We start from the raw sequence: 14420 nt of genomic DNA, 5'->3' as shown, positions 1-14420 counted from the left end.
TTTTTTTTTTGTTTTTTTTTTTTGCCTCTTGCTTAGGGTTTGTCCTTCCAGTCTGAGGCCCGTCCGCACTCCAGACGCTGCTTTGGGGTTTCTGGGTGCGTGGCGGGGTAGGCGGGCCCGTTCTTAACCTCGGCCGCGAGAGTTTCAGAGTAATGGGGGTATGGGAGGGACACACGTCTTTTTTTAATTGCTCGGAGGACAGCTGCTGAAGAGAAGCAGTAGTCCCACTCCCTTTTGGGAGCCAGGGAGAGGACGGGGTGCGTCCGCCATGTTGGTGAAGGCAAACGAAGAGGACTAGAGCTCCAGGACTGTCGGCTCCTGTGGCTCAAGTCCGCCATATTATTAAAGAGAAAGGGAAGGCAATCCCCCCTCCCCGCACACATACGTACACCCCTTCTTCCCACCTAGCTCCCGCAGCCTAGCTGGGTGGGCCCTTCCCCAGCCTCGCTTGCCCAGTCTCTTCCCGAAGGAAGCGTAGCAGCCCGCGCCTCAGATTAGGCTTAAGACAGCGCCGAATGAGGGCGAAAGGGAAATGCCGACCAATTGCGCCGCGGCGGGTTGTGCTACTACCTACAACAAGCACATTAACATCAGCTTCCACAGGTAACCTGGGCAGGGAGTGGGGGTGACGGAAACGGGAGTTCCTAGACTGGGTATCGCTTGTGTGGAAAGAACAGGATTCTACTAATTCTAATAACTTCGCTAGCTAGCTAGCTAGTAGCAGGGACGCATCATTTTTGCCCTTGGCGTGTGTTTCTCAAATCTGTCCAATTTTTCGCTCCCTTCGGGGAAGGTTTACTCACTTTGTAAAAGAGAGCCAAGTTCTCTCCGTAATTACTCCTCTAGAAAGTGACAGGAGGATACCTTAATTTTCTACTCTTTTACTCCCTGTGTATTAGACCAGGTTTTGATATTAATGACGCCGTAAGAGGAAGCGAGATCTGCCTTTTCAAGTCAGCAATCACCTAAAAAGCCTGCTGTGTTACCGTATAATTAGTCAGTTTTCACTAGCTGGATTGACATGGGAAGCATTTAAATTTCAAATAGTCACGCACAGTAACTGCGGAAAAATTGAGTCATCATCATTAGTAGCCGTGGAATTAAGCGATGTTAGTGAAAGTGGAAAAGATAAGCTTTCTATTCTTACTAGAACAGAGTAGTATAAAAAGAACCCAGGTTATGTTTTGCCTTCGTTTGCTGGAAGAGCAATCAAAATTCTTTATTTCTGTCAAATCAGAACTCTGGAAAGCGCTTTGAACCCTACATGAAACATAATAAGTACTTGGTAAATGTTTACCTTCTCGCAAGTGCCTGCCATATGCCTGAAGAAAAGAAGCATTCAAAAAGTTAAGTACAAACAGTTCTGATTTTATATACCTCACAACTTAAGATCTTAGAATGTAGAAAATGATATCCTTGACCTTTCTCCCTACTTCATTATGACAAAATGTACCCACTTATTAAAAGTTACCACTTAAAAAAAAATCCTTGTGGTGTTTCTGTTTTTCATCTACTTCATGCAAATGTAGTGCTTTATTCATTCATCCATCAAATGTGTACCAAGCTCTTATTTCCCCGACATGGTGCTAGGGATCCAGAAAACTCTTAACCTTCCTGGAGTTGGAATGAGAAAGACCAACATAAATAATTGTGGTCAAGTGCCAAAGAAGAGACCTTCAGGGTCTCTAACTTAGCCTTGGAAAGTCAAAGAACACTTCTCAAAGGATGTGAAATTTCAGATGAGACCAAAAGATGACATAGATTTGGTCCTGTACGATACTTTAAGGATTTTCTATTTTATCCAATGAGTACTTGAGAAGTTATGGAGGGCTTAAAAAGAATGGCGTGATTAGATTTGTATATTAAAAAGCCCTCAGGCTGCAGTGCAGAGAATTACAGTGTTACTTAAAGTGCTGGTCAAGCATCATCAAGAGATGAATTTGACAGAAAGGAGCTTATTACAGAACGTTAATGCACCTGCTATTTCACAAGGATATCCTGCTACAGCGTCAACTGAACTAAATGTACTTCTGTTGCTGGCACAATGAGCACTAGATTAGAAGAGGTGAGCGTTGATAGAGAAAAAAGTTGGGAACCTGTAGTAAAACAATGGAGAGTCCACCCAGTGGCCTAGACTACAGTGGTACTGACAGTAGAGATGGAAAGAAGTGGACAGACTTGAGAAATGTTTGAGGAGAAACTACCATATATGGTCGTTTGATTTGGAAGATGAAGGGGAGGGAGGATTCAAGGTACCAATAATGAATGTTTAGGAGATGCACGGTGGTACACTAACATACATACCTCCTCTCTGTGTTTGACTGTTTGCTATGAAATTAACATTTTCATGTGTAACCCCAGAAGTTTAGGTGTTAAAATAACATTATAATAAAAATCCCTATTTCATAATTAACACTATTCACTCCTTTCCTAGGACACTGGTAGACTTCTTTATCCCCATGTACAGCTTATATTGCCTAAACTTACTGTCACCATTTTTCTTATCTCTTAGCCCATTCCAGTCTAAGTGCTGCCAATAATAATCTTTTGAAACTGTTCTTGCTAACATAAAGGACACTCCAGCGTCCTTTTTTCATGGCATGTGATCATTTCCTCCTTGAAATACTCTCTACTTTGAATTATTTGACACTAATTTTGTGATTTTCATCTTACTTTTTTGGCCTAACTTCAGTCTCCTCTGCCACTCCACCCCCTGACCAAGATCTTCCCATTCTTATCAAAAGGATTGCAACGGTTCCTGTGGTCTTGGTTAACATTTACCTGTTAATGCCTCCCAAATCAATACCTCTGGTCCAACTCTCTCTAATGAGTTTTAGACCTATCGGTAAAGTGTCTCAGTTATTTCCCTGGTCTCTTCAGTTCCTTACATTCAGCGTACTAAAACTGTACTACTGAACTTGCCCTTCCCCCAAACCTACACCACTTCCCATATTCCCTTTCTCAGTAAATGGAAACACCATCCACCCAGAAACTAGGAGGTCATCCTCCCTTGACTTCTCACCATTCCCTCTCAGTTGGATTATTACAACAACCTTTTAACTGGTTCACTGCTTCCATTCATGCACTCCTAACTGCTCTTCTATAATCAATAGTGTGTTGCTAAATTTTTAACAACAGGATTTCCAGGAAAGGGGGAAAGCCCTGATTTGTAGTGTTTGCCCAATTTCCATGATATAAATACTCCCACCATAACTGGTTATAAGCTACCAATATGACATCACTGATCATGGAGTTGGGAAGAAATGTGCAATACTACCCTATTCTATAGCATTTATTCCATACAGGTGTAACAGACATAAGTAACCTGAAGAGTATAGACAACAGTAAAATAATTAGGAAATGATGGGTTTTTAGTACTTATTACCTTTGTTTTTAATTTATTTAAATGCAAACTTACATAATTTAATTTTTAATAATGGCTGTGTTTCACAACCAGTTAAAATATTTTCTGTTGACAGCTCTAAATTAGGCCTCTTAATGGCTTACCAGTGCCATTTTGGATAAAGTTCAAAATTACTCTTTAACTTGGAAAGTCCTCCATCTTCGTTCATGTCATAACACTCTTCCTGTCCCCAAGATACTCTTTAACACTCTTCACTACTACCATCCTAATTTCCCTAGCTAATTCGTACTGTCTTAAGGCCTCTTGATGAGATAAGCTCTTCCTGTTTTATGGTTCCATGCAATCCTGTACTTACCCTTTTATAAACTCATGACACTTGTAATTACTTTTATAATAATAATAAACAGCATTTATTTAGTATTTACCACGTACTATGCATTGGGCTGAGCATTTACTCACAATGTCTCATTTAATCCCTAGAACCACACTAGGTACCGTTATAACTCCACTTTATGGATGATGAAACTGAGGCCCAAAAAGGTTAAACAACATTCTTAAAGTCACCCAGCTATTACGTGAAGGAGCTGGGATTGATACCTGGTTTGATTACAGAGACTATTCTCAGCCACTTTTTTCTACTACATCAAGCTATTTGATTCTCTACCTTCCCCATTACAGTATACCCACATAGAAGGTAGATGTCATAAAGGTAGATCAACTTTGTTTACCACTATGTCTTCAGTGCCTAGGACAGTGCTTGGAATGTAAGAGGCATTCAGCTGTTAAAGACCCAAGCAAAATAGCATTGTTAAAATACTGAGTGATTTTCCAAAACATCTAATGTTTCCGAAAGCCTGGTTCTATTATTGTGTAAGCAAGAATATATCCATCTATTAACACCACGTTAATTTTTTAAAATTAATATTTACATGATTTATTATTACTTAAATTCAGTTTATGGGCTGCTTCTCCCACTCTTTGAATTTGCTGAGAAAAATCCAAACAACACGTGCAAAAACAAGATTAAGGTTAATACTGTATAAAACATTATCTAAAATCAAATATAAAATTGTTGATTATTCTTATTTTATTTCAACACAGATAATCTAAAGATTATTTAGTAATGCCAAACTAACTCCATTACTTTGTATATTCATTGATTCACTCAAAAAGTTCATTGAATGCTTACTAACAGGAAAAAGTAGTGAAAAAACATCTCCTAACCAGGAGAAACCTGTGATCTAGTGGTGGAGATAGAAAAGTAAACAATTAGAATACAGTTATATTAATGTTATATGATATAGGAACATCTGACCAAGTCTTCTGATCATAAAAAAAACTTGTTAGGAACATGGGATTCCTAAACTGAGTCTTAAAAGAAAGAAGTAGAATTTGATCACATTAAGGTCCAATTGGAGACGTTGGTTTCATAATTTAAAACTTTTTTTTAGTTTAAAAATGAGCTAAAAGGGGAGGGGATGAAAGATAATATTTGAAAGAAAGTCTTCATATATCTGAAGAGTCTTATACAAATGCTAATACAATAGTACTGATAGTACTTATTTGTGCTTGAAGTCCCAAGAAGAACTAGCGTGCTTATAAACTAAAGCTTAATTTTTAGCTTAGTCCTCAGGAAACATTTTCAGATCACTAAACATTGGAACAGAGAGCTTTGAAATGAGAATACATTACTATTAAGAGGTGAGGGCTAAGCCGAGTAGATAAAGTCTCCATTAGAGAGACTTGTATTTCTAGTGAAATGCAAAACAACGTACATATATGAAAACATGTGAACTGCAGAGTGACACACAGATGTTATCCTCAGGTGAGGGTGTGTTCGGGGCAGTGGGGGTGGGGACATGAGATGGCAGGGTGTCTAAGTAAGTCTGGGCCTTCACCTCTGTGGCCCTCCCTGCTGGTAATTTGAGCAAGCCTAGTATATCTGACACAGCCAAAGCTGTTACCTAATGAAGCTTCAGTTGGGGGCTTTTGAGCCACATGATCTTCTAACATAAATTTAATGGTTCTTTTTAGGTACTAGTGAGTTCATAATTAATACTTCAAGGATAAGGTAGTCAAACTAAAGAAGAGTTCAGTTCAAACTTATTACATGTGAATGTTGATTCCTCTATTTGCAAGTCAGTCAACACAGTTACCATTCGAATTTTTAGACAGTTCCTTATATTTTTCTCTTCCTTAATGGTGTACACTGGGTGCATATCAATATATTTTATATCTGAAATAAATATAAAAGGAAAAACATTCCTGCTGAGCTTGTCATCAACATTTTACTTTTTGTAGTAATTAATTATGCCTTTTACTGTACAACATAGCTTAAGAGGTCATTTTTTAAAAATATATGCAGTTTAACTTCATGGAAGTAATATAGTGAATTATAAATTCATATATTCTGTATTTATATTAATTAAGCAAATTTTTGTTGAGTCCCAACTGTTTCCAAGGCACTATGTAAGTGTTAAAGTTAGATAAAAAGATAAAATGATCCATGTCCTCGAGAAACTTAAAATCTTCTTTGATTTCACTGGAAATTTATTAAAATGGAAAATTACAAAGCAATGTAGTAAGTATCATAATGAACACAGAGGAAGGAATACCAGAATCTGTCTCGATAAAATTTAATCTGTAGATGATCTGATTTGTCTTGACCATGGACATGAGCAGCAGATCAAAGCACTGTGAAATTATTCCTGCTTATAATGGATCTACATAAATTTGATCTAGATCAGTTTAGTCTCGTTTATTTTACTGCCCTTGTTAAGGACTAGTTTGGGAAGAAAGGTCTCTTTTTAAAACCCTGAAAAATTAAACGACTTGTTAGTTTTTTATTAACTTTTTTACAACTTATAAAAATGAGCATGAATTGGTTTCTGTTCCAGTATCTGGATACTGGAAATGTTTAAATTTTTATGTAAATGGAAAACATTTTAAATTGTTACCTTTCAAAATTTCTTTTAACCATTTAGGTACAACCAGAAGTGTGATAGTTGGAATTTGAGTTGCCTTTTTTTTTTTTTTTAAAGGTTTCCTTTGGATCCTAAAAGAAGAAAAGAATGGGTTCGCCTGGTTAGGCGCAAAAATTTTGTGCCAGGAAAACATACTTTTCTTTGTTCAAAGCACTTTGAAGCCTCCTGTTTTGACCTAACAGGACAAACTAGACGACTTAAAATGGATGCTGTTCCAACCATTTTTGATTTTTGTACCCACATAAAGTCCATGGTAAGTAATACTACTTTTACACCATTTTAACCATTTTTAGAATCCATCCCTTTTTGTTTGTAACATGGAACAATTAAGAATATATTGGAATTCATATATAATGCTGTGCCTCAAGAAAACTGCAAAACTGCAGTAAAGATGCAGGCTAGAATTAGTGCTCAGCGTTCCTGACTCCAATATTCTTTCCCCAACCTAAACTGTTTTATTATATTGGAATTTCACATCATTGTTAATTATTATCGATAATTGACCCATTGGTAAAACTGAGAAATCGTAATGAAACCTCCAGCATCGCTCTGCTCTGATCTTAAGATGATATGCAAATAATGTGTGTTAAGTGCTTTCAGGGCAGCACACCCAAAGAATACCAGAGTTACACCAAAGAATATAAGTTCAGAGGGAGGCATAACAGAAAACCTCATAGAGCTCAGGCATTTCGGCTGGGCTTGAACTTGGAGTTTGGAACGTAGGAGAGGGTTCTTGACTTTGCACAGCGCAGCAGCAATAGCATGATGAGAACAAAAGATAATGAGTTGAGAAGTGAATGGAAAATAAGTGTTAGCAAGTGATATTTAAAAGGAAAGAGGGGCTCCCCGGGGCTCCCCTGGTGGCGCAGTGGTTGGGAGTCCGCCTGCCGGTGCAGGGGACACGGGTTCGTGCCCCGGTCCGGGAAGATCCCACATGCCGCGGAGCGGCTGGGCCCGTGAGCCATGGCCGTTGAGCCTGCGCGTCCGGAGCCTGTGCTCCGCAACGGGAGAGGCCACAACAGTGAGAGGCCCACATACCGCAAAAAAAAAAAAAAAAAAAAAAAAAAGGAAAGAAAAATTTAAGGTATAGTATGAATGTATTAAAACAATGTTTTAGCTAGTTAGGGAAGATCTGATCAGAGGGGAAAAAGCTAGCTGAGAAAGACAGGGTCACTGAAAGGTTCAGAAGGGGTGGAATGAACAAAAAGAGTTTAGCTTTGAAAAGGAGGATAGACATCTTTTCTCTCAGAGAGGAAAGATCACTGCTTTTCTTGAGTTATTTTTGACAGTTAAATTTGTAAATCTACATGAGTTACTATCTGAATGGAAGAGAAGGGAGAGGAGATTGTGGTAAACCAATTATCACAGATACTAGAAAAGCTCCAGGAGGGCAAGCATTTCATTTCTGAATCCTCAGAACCTCAAATAGTGCCTGGTACATAGTACACACTCATATATTTATTGAATTTGAAGTATAACTTGTTTTTGACATTTTAATCATTTATTCATTCAACAGATGTTTACTAAACTTTACATTATGTCAAAATCCAAGTTAGATGCTGGGAATATACGGATCAAAAAAGAGTCTCTGGGCTTCCCTGGTGGCGCAGTGGTTGAGAGTCCGCCTGCCGATGCAGGGGACACGGGTTCGTGCCCCGGTCCGGGAAGATCCCACATGCTGCGGAGCGGCTGGGCCCGTGAGCCATGGCCGCTGAGCCTGCGCGTCCGGAGCCTGTGCTCCGCAACGGGAGAGGCCGCAACAGTGAGAGGCCCGTGTACCGCAAAAAAAAAAAAAGAGTCCCTGCCAATTCCCCTAGACAGGAGGAATGCCAGTTGTAGGTTTCATGAAGACAGGAACCATATTTATCTTACTATTCACTGTTGTGTCCCCAGGAACTCATAAATGAATTCCTGTGTTTCAATAAATGTTTGTTGAATGAATGAAAGACACAAAGCTATGAAATTAATCAAATAATCTGGGAACTATAAGTGGTTTAATATTATTGGAGTAAAAATTAAGATGATGAATGGCAGCACTTCCCTGGTGGTGCAGTGGTTAAGAATCCGTCCGCCTGCCAATGCAGGGGACACGGGTTTGAGCCCTGGTCTGGGAAGATCCCACATGCTGTGGAGCAACTAAGCCCGTGTGCCACAACTACTGAGCCTGCGCTCTAGAGCCCACGGGCCACAATTACTGAAGCCCGCACGCCTAGAGCCCGTGCTCCGCAACAAGAGAAGCCACCACAATGAGAAGCCTGCACACCACAACAAAGAGAAGCCCCCACTCGCCGCAACTAGAGAAAGCCCATACACAGCAATGAAGACCGAACTCAGCCAAAAATTAATTAATTAATTTTTAAAAAGATGGTGAATGGCAGAATGGGGTGAGATCCTAAATGGTACAGTATGCCATGTAAAGATAATTTTTTTTCTTTAGATAATAGGGAGGCAAAGAAGAATTTAGCCAGTATTAAATCATCAAATCTGTTAGAATATTATTGTGTGGCAGAAAATAGACTAGTGAGGATCAAAATGAGCCAGAGATCAATACAGAAGTTTTTAATATATTCAAGCCAGACATGAATGATATGGGCCTGATATGGGTAGTAGCATTAAGAATGATGGAGAGGAGGGACTTCCCTGGTGGTTCAGTGGTTAAGACACCGCGATTCCACTGCAGGGGGCGTGGATTCGATCCCAGGTCGGGGAAGCTCCCACGTGCTGCACAGTGTTGCAAAATAAATAAATAAAAATAAAAACCTTAAAAAAAAAAAAAAGAAATGAAGAGAGTGAAAAAAAAGAATGATGGAGAGGAGAGGATTTGTGATACAGATATTTAGGAGATAGAATTAATAGGACTTGATGACTAATTGAATGAAAGAGATAAAAGGAAACAAGGGTCCTCAGGTTTCTGATTTGGAAAGAAAGTTTCTAGCCAGATTTTAAAACCTTGAATGTATCAATAAGATATAACTGTGCATAATTAATAGGTAAATCTATTCAGGAGCTTGATACTTTGGAATATGTTTGTATTAAGTAGGACCACAGGTCTGAAATATTAATCAAATTGAGAAGATAGTATTTACCTAAAAAAGAGATCAAATCAGTATCACAAATAAACCAAATGTCTAAATGCATTCTATATTGGCCTTAGAATATTGCAAAGAATTTTCTTAAGTCTCTACAGAATCATATTCAATAATTTGGAAGAGACTTAGGAAGTCCATTCTCTATTTCCAGACCAATGCTTTTATCTCTCTGGAGAGAAAAGACAAAAAAAAAAATAGGTGGCTGGAGTTAATTCAACCAGTTGAGAAACTTGAATTCATGACTACATGAGATGGGCTGCTGATGTTTCCTATCAAATTTTTAAAATCAGTTTTTAAAAGAGCAGTTTAAATACTGTTATCCAAAACAAAATTTACTTATTTGTGATATTCCATAATTTATGTTCAACCCTCTAATTTTATTCTGCTCAGAAACTCAAGTCAAGGAATCTTCTGAAGAAAAACAACAGTTGTACTCCAAACGGACCATCTAATTTAAAATCAAACATTAGTAGTCAGCAAGTACTACTTGAACACAGTTATGCCTTTAGGAACCCTATGGAAGCAAAAAAGAGGATAATTAAACTGGAAAAGGAAATAGCAAGTTTAAGAAGGAAAATGAAAACTTGCCTACAGAAGGAACGCAGAGCAACTCGAAGATGGATCAAAGCCACGTGCTTGGTGAAGAATCTAGAAGCAAATAATATATTACTTAAGGGCACATCAGAACACATTTTACCAACTGCCTTAAACAGTCTTCCTTTGGAAGATTTCAAGATTCTTGAACAAGATCAACAAGGGAAAACATTACCAATCCTCTAACTCCAAAACAGACTAAAAGTACCTTCAATTAGGATTTGATGCTTGAACTTCATTCTGTTCAAAGGTAAAGATATTTAAGGAAATTATTCCAAAATTGGGTATTTAATAAAGTTTTACCTGAAGTAACAACGTTACTGCATAATTTATTTATGAAGACTTGGTTACAAAAAAAATGGAGAACTTCTTATGAAACTTGTTTGAACGAGAATGGAAGTGCCTTATGTGAGAATCATGTACTTAAAATTTTTTCTAGAAAATTGTATGTAAAGTGTTTTGTGTTTTTGTCTTTTTAAACTTCTTTTAAAGAACAGTCTATGACAAGTAATGTTTTTAAATTATATTATAAAAAATCTTTTTCCTGTACCAAAGTTGGGATATTACATTCTAAGTAATTTGCCTAGTAGGAGTTAACCAACATGAAATAAAACTTTAAAACTGCTGGATTTTGTATTAATTAAATTATTATTATTGGCACTGTGATTGGGAAAAATTTTAGGAAAAAACCTGAAGTACAGGGCAAGTTCTTTTATTTAAACTTTTCATATCTTTTTATCAGTAAAACTGAGCTAATCATGGCCTCCCTCATAACAAAATTAGCTTTTGCAATAGCTTGTAAAATATTTTGAAAATAGTATTTTCAAATGTGAAGTACCCTTGCATCATCCAAGTAACTCAGACTACTAAACACAGGTAGCTGATTATATTCACCTTCTAAGAAAATATGTTATGAAATAACAGAGATAGAGATCTAGCTTTTACTTTAAACAAAACGATAAATGTATACCACATTTATTCTCATAATAAAAATATTACATTTTCTATTTCAAAACTGATACGTTAATAGGCAAACATGCTACACAGTTCCATGTTAGGAATACTCCCTCTGTCCCCATGTGTGTTGATACCAAAATTCTTAAGCTTTCTTTTTTTTCCATAAACCCACAATAGAATTGAATTATAGAAAAGTACTTACCATATTATATCTTTACAACTTATAACCTAAAATGAAGTCAATTTATCTTACACATCAGCTTGCTTTTTATCTCCTCTTTTAGTGAGAGTCAAATAGAGCAACCATACTGCATAACGGAAATGGAATGTAGATCTCTTTAAAAATACATGTGTCTCTGATAAAGCTATGCAAGTGCTAATTATTTTACAAAATAGAATATCAGAACTATTCTTATAGTTTCCATTTGAACAATTAAAGGGTTTGCCTTATTTTACCAGATAAATGTTTAATAAGAATCCTTTCCTTCAAACAGCTTTGGTCAAATCATGTAAAAATTTATTAATGTACAATCAGGTTACCCAGGCCTGATTTGAGCTTCTGACACCGCCATATGAAAGTAGCATATACATAATCACATATTACTGTAAACCCTTCCCATAAGGTAATGGCTACTTGGTGATAAAAAAATTTTTTATAACATTTGCTGAGATCTTAGCAAAAAGTCTTTTTACATTATTAGCACCCTTTCTTTTAATAAGGAATGCCTCCCAAGCAACTAGATGCACAAAGGCAAAGGTAGGAAACATCTCTTTTAGTTATCATCAGGCACTTCAAATAAATATTTATGAAAATTCTTTTGTGTATAATGTAAACCTTGTTAGTCATGTTATCTTTTTTTTTTTAAGTCATGTTATCTTTAATATTGGATGTAGCTCCTTGGAATTGTCATTACATGTTTTCAACTATCTTTATATGGTTTCAAACATAAACATCAGGAAACACTTACTGACCATTTCTATTTTATACCTCAAAATAAGTTGGGCAAATAATCATTTAAATATAAACTATGTTTCCCAAGTATAAACTCTCACGTTGTTCACCGCCCCTCCCCAATACAAAACAAAACACTAATGCAGGCTGATTCCCATCTACAATAATACCCTGATATCTTAATATAACATTTTTTAAATCACAAAAATAAAGTGTTATAAAATACAACAAGCTTTTGGCAAAGTTAGACTTCATTTATTAATATTTGAGAGCACTGAATAAACTACCACTCAGTAATTCTAAAGTAAAAATTTTTGCTGGTTTTTCCATGTCATTTTCATGTTACTGTTCCAATAACATGCTCCTTCCAAACTCTCCCTGCATCAAATTATTTTAACATACATCTGTCTACCTTAAAACTACTTTCATTCATAGAGAAAAACGTAAAAGGAATCTTTTAAAATCCTGTTTTCAGTCTGTTGATAAACTTATCACTTAGCTCGTAGACCATAAAACTAATCAAAATTATAACAGTTCTTTGTCCTATGCTCTGACACAACACATATCCTCTGTTCTATGCCTGTCATTCATTCTATGTCTACCAGGCACTAACCCCTACAAAGGACCAGCCAAAGGCTAGAATTTGATATAAAGATGAATATGACATGATTTTCTGCCCTTAAGTTGCTCAAAGTCTCTTGCGAGAAACAAATATTATTCATAATACAATATGATAAATGCTATGAAACAAGTATGTGTGAAGCGCTTTGAATTGGAATTTAATGAGAACGTGTAAACTTTAGACCTTTTTACAATGAACCAGTTTTCTTTTGAAACAAACAGGTTTTCTTCTTATAATGACTTACAAATGGAGATTTTGTAGAAGGACATGGGTGTTGACATGAATCACATACCGTGTTTATTTAATAAATTGTAAGACATTTTTTTCCCATTAAAATGAACACTGAACAAATTTGTTGTTAATGATATCCTGTTAAAAGGAAAACATAAGTAAGTAAAATATATCAAAACCAAGACTGGAGTTTGACATTTGATATTTTTACTAAACAACAAACCCTACTATCACGAATTTTTTAAAATAATTTTAACTCAGAGTCTTAAAGTGAACAAAGCACTATGGCACCAATTAGTTCTCTTACTTGTTCTTCACATATATTCTGTGTGGTAGGTGGTATTATCTCAATTTATAGATGAAGAAATCCTTGTTAATGTAATTTATTTATTCATTCAGACATTTATAATGTGTCAGCTGGCACAATGGATAGAAATGCAGTAATCTAGGAAGTTCTAGATTGAACACTGGTCTTCAGCCTCCAAATCCTCTTCTCTGACCTCTACATTTTAACCTTCTGTTAAATATATGAATCATTAAAATAGGACAGGTTATGTGTCTCAAAAAACTAAAATAAAAAATATTGTGTGTATATATACAGTAAAGACAGTCTGTGAAGTCATTGTTGATCTCTTCTAGGTAGACTTTGTAATGTTGGGTTTTTCTAATCTCATTTCTCAATGTTAGAATACGGGTAAATTTTAATTTTGGTATAATATAGAAAGTGGTTCCTCTTTATGTCAGAATATGGGATTCTTTTAGTATTTAGACAGTTGGAAACTTCATAAAATTAATGATTTTATAATGTATATTAAACAATTGCATATTGTTTTCACAAAAAAATGTATTCTGAGTATACTGATATTAAAAACTTTTCCAAGGAAATTACTGTCATGCCTATTATTTCTAAAATATGTACATAAACATTTCTGTGGAAATCTATCCCCTAAATTGATCCCCTAAAATACTTCTGTAGAAGTCCACCTCCTTAAATTGAAGCAAACTGTAAGCAAAATAAAGATATGTAAAGCCTAGAAGAGGAATTTTCATTTTATGGCTCAAATTAAATCTAAACATAAATTATAGTTTATTTGCACTGTTTTAAATACTGGTTATACAATCTACACCAGATATATGAAAGGCTATAAAAATGTTCTGTCTACCCTGACAATAATTTGAGGCTCACACAAAGATTTATTTGTAGATATGCATTATTTTAATAGCAAGGAAATAAGATATGATTTTTTTCTTATTAATTTTTTCTAAGTATTAAAATATTATTTAGTACTTTAATTTAAAAAACACTTTTAACATTCACTAAGAGACACTGAGCGAACTAGAATGAACCAGATGGAAATGGTTCCTGTCCTCAAGTCTACGGGGAAAAAAAAAATTCCATTTGTTTATTCCTGCCCTCACTGCCCCCTACTGTCTTCCTAATGCCCTTTCAGAATAAGTTGAATCTAAAACAACATACCAGTCTTCAAATTGCTGCCTAGGCTTTTAAAATCTGTGCTCCAAAAGCTTAAAAAAATAAGAACTTTGGGTTCAATGCCAAGAAAGCAGATACGTGCCTATCTCTCAGATGAATTTTCAGTTTAATTATTTAGCTAGTATTTCAGACCTT

General features: G+C 36.0%; 1 protein-coding gene across 1 annotated transcript; it reads left to right on the top strand.

The window, feature by feature from the left end:
* The first annotated feature begins 7 nt into the window (after nt 1-7).
* THAP2 (THAP domain containing 2) lies at nt 8-13678 on the top strand. Its single transcript, XM_081249559.1, has 3 exons — nt 8-603; nt 6406-6601; nt 9828-13678. Exons 1-3 carry the CDS (start codon nt 533-535, stop codon nt 10215-10217), a joined length of 657 nt encoding a protein of 218 aa, XP_081105685.1. The 5' UTR covers nt 8-532; the 3' UTR covers nt 10218-13678.
* The last annotated feature ends 742 nt before the right edge of the window (nt 13679-14420 follow it).

Source organism: Mesoplodon bidens (assembly GCF_964165515.1).
Source record: "Mesoplodon bidens genome assembly, chromosome: 11".
Lineage (NCBI taxonomy): Eukaryota > Metazoa > Chordata > Mammalia > Artiodactyla > Ziphiidae > Mesoplodon > Mesoplodon bidens.
The sequence above is the reverse complement of the archived record's forward strand: the minus strand, read 5'-3'. Positions and strand labels throughout refer to the sequence as shown.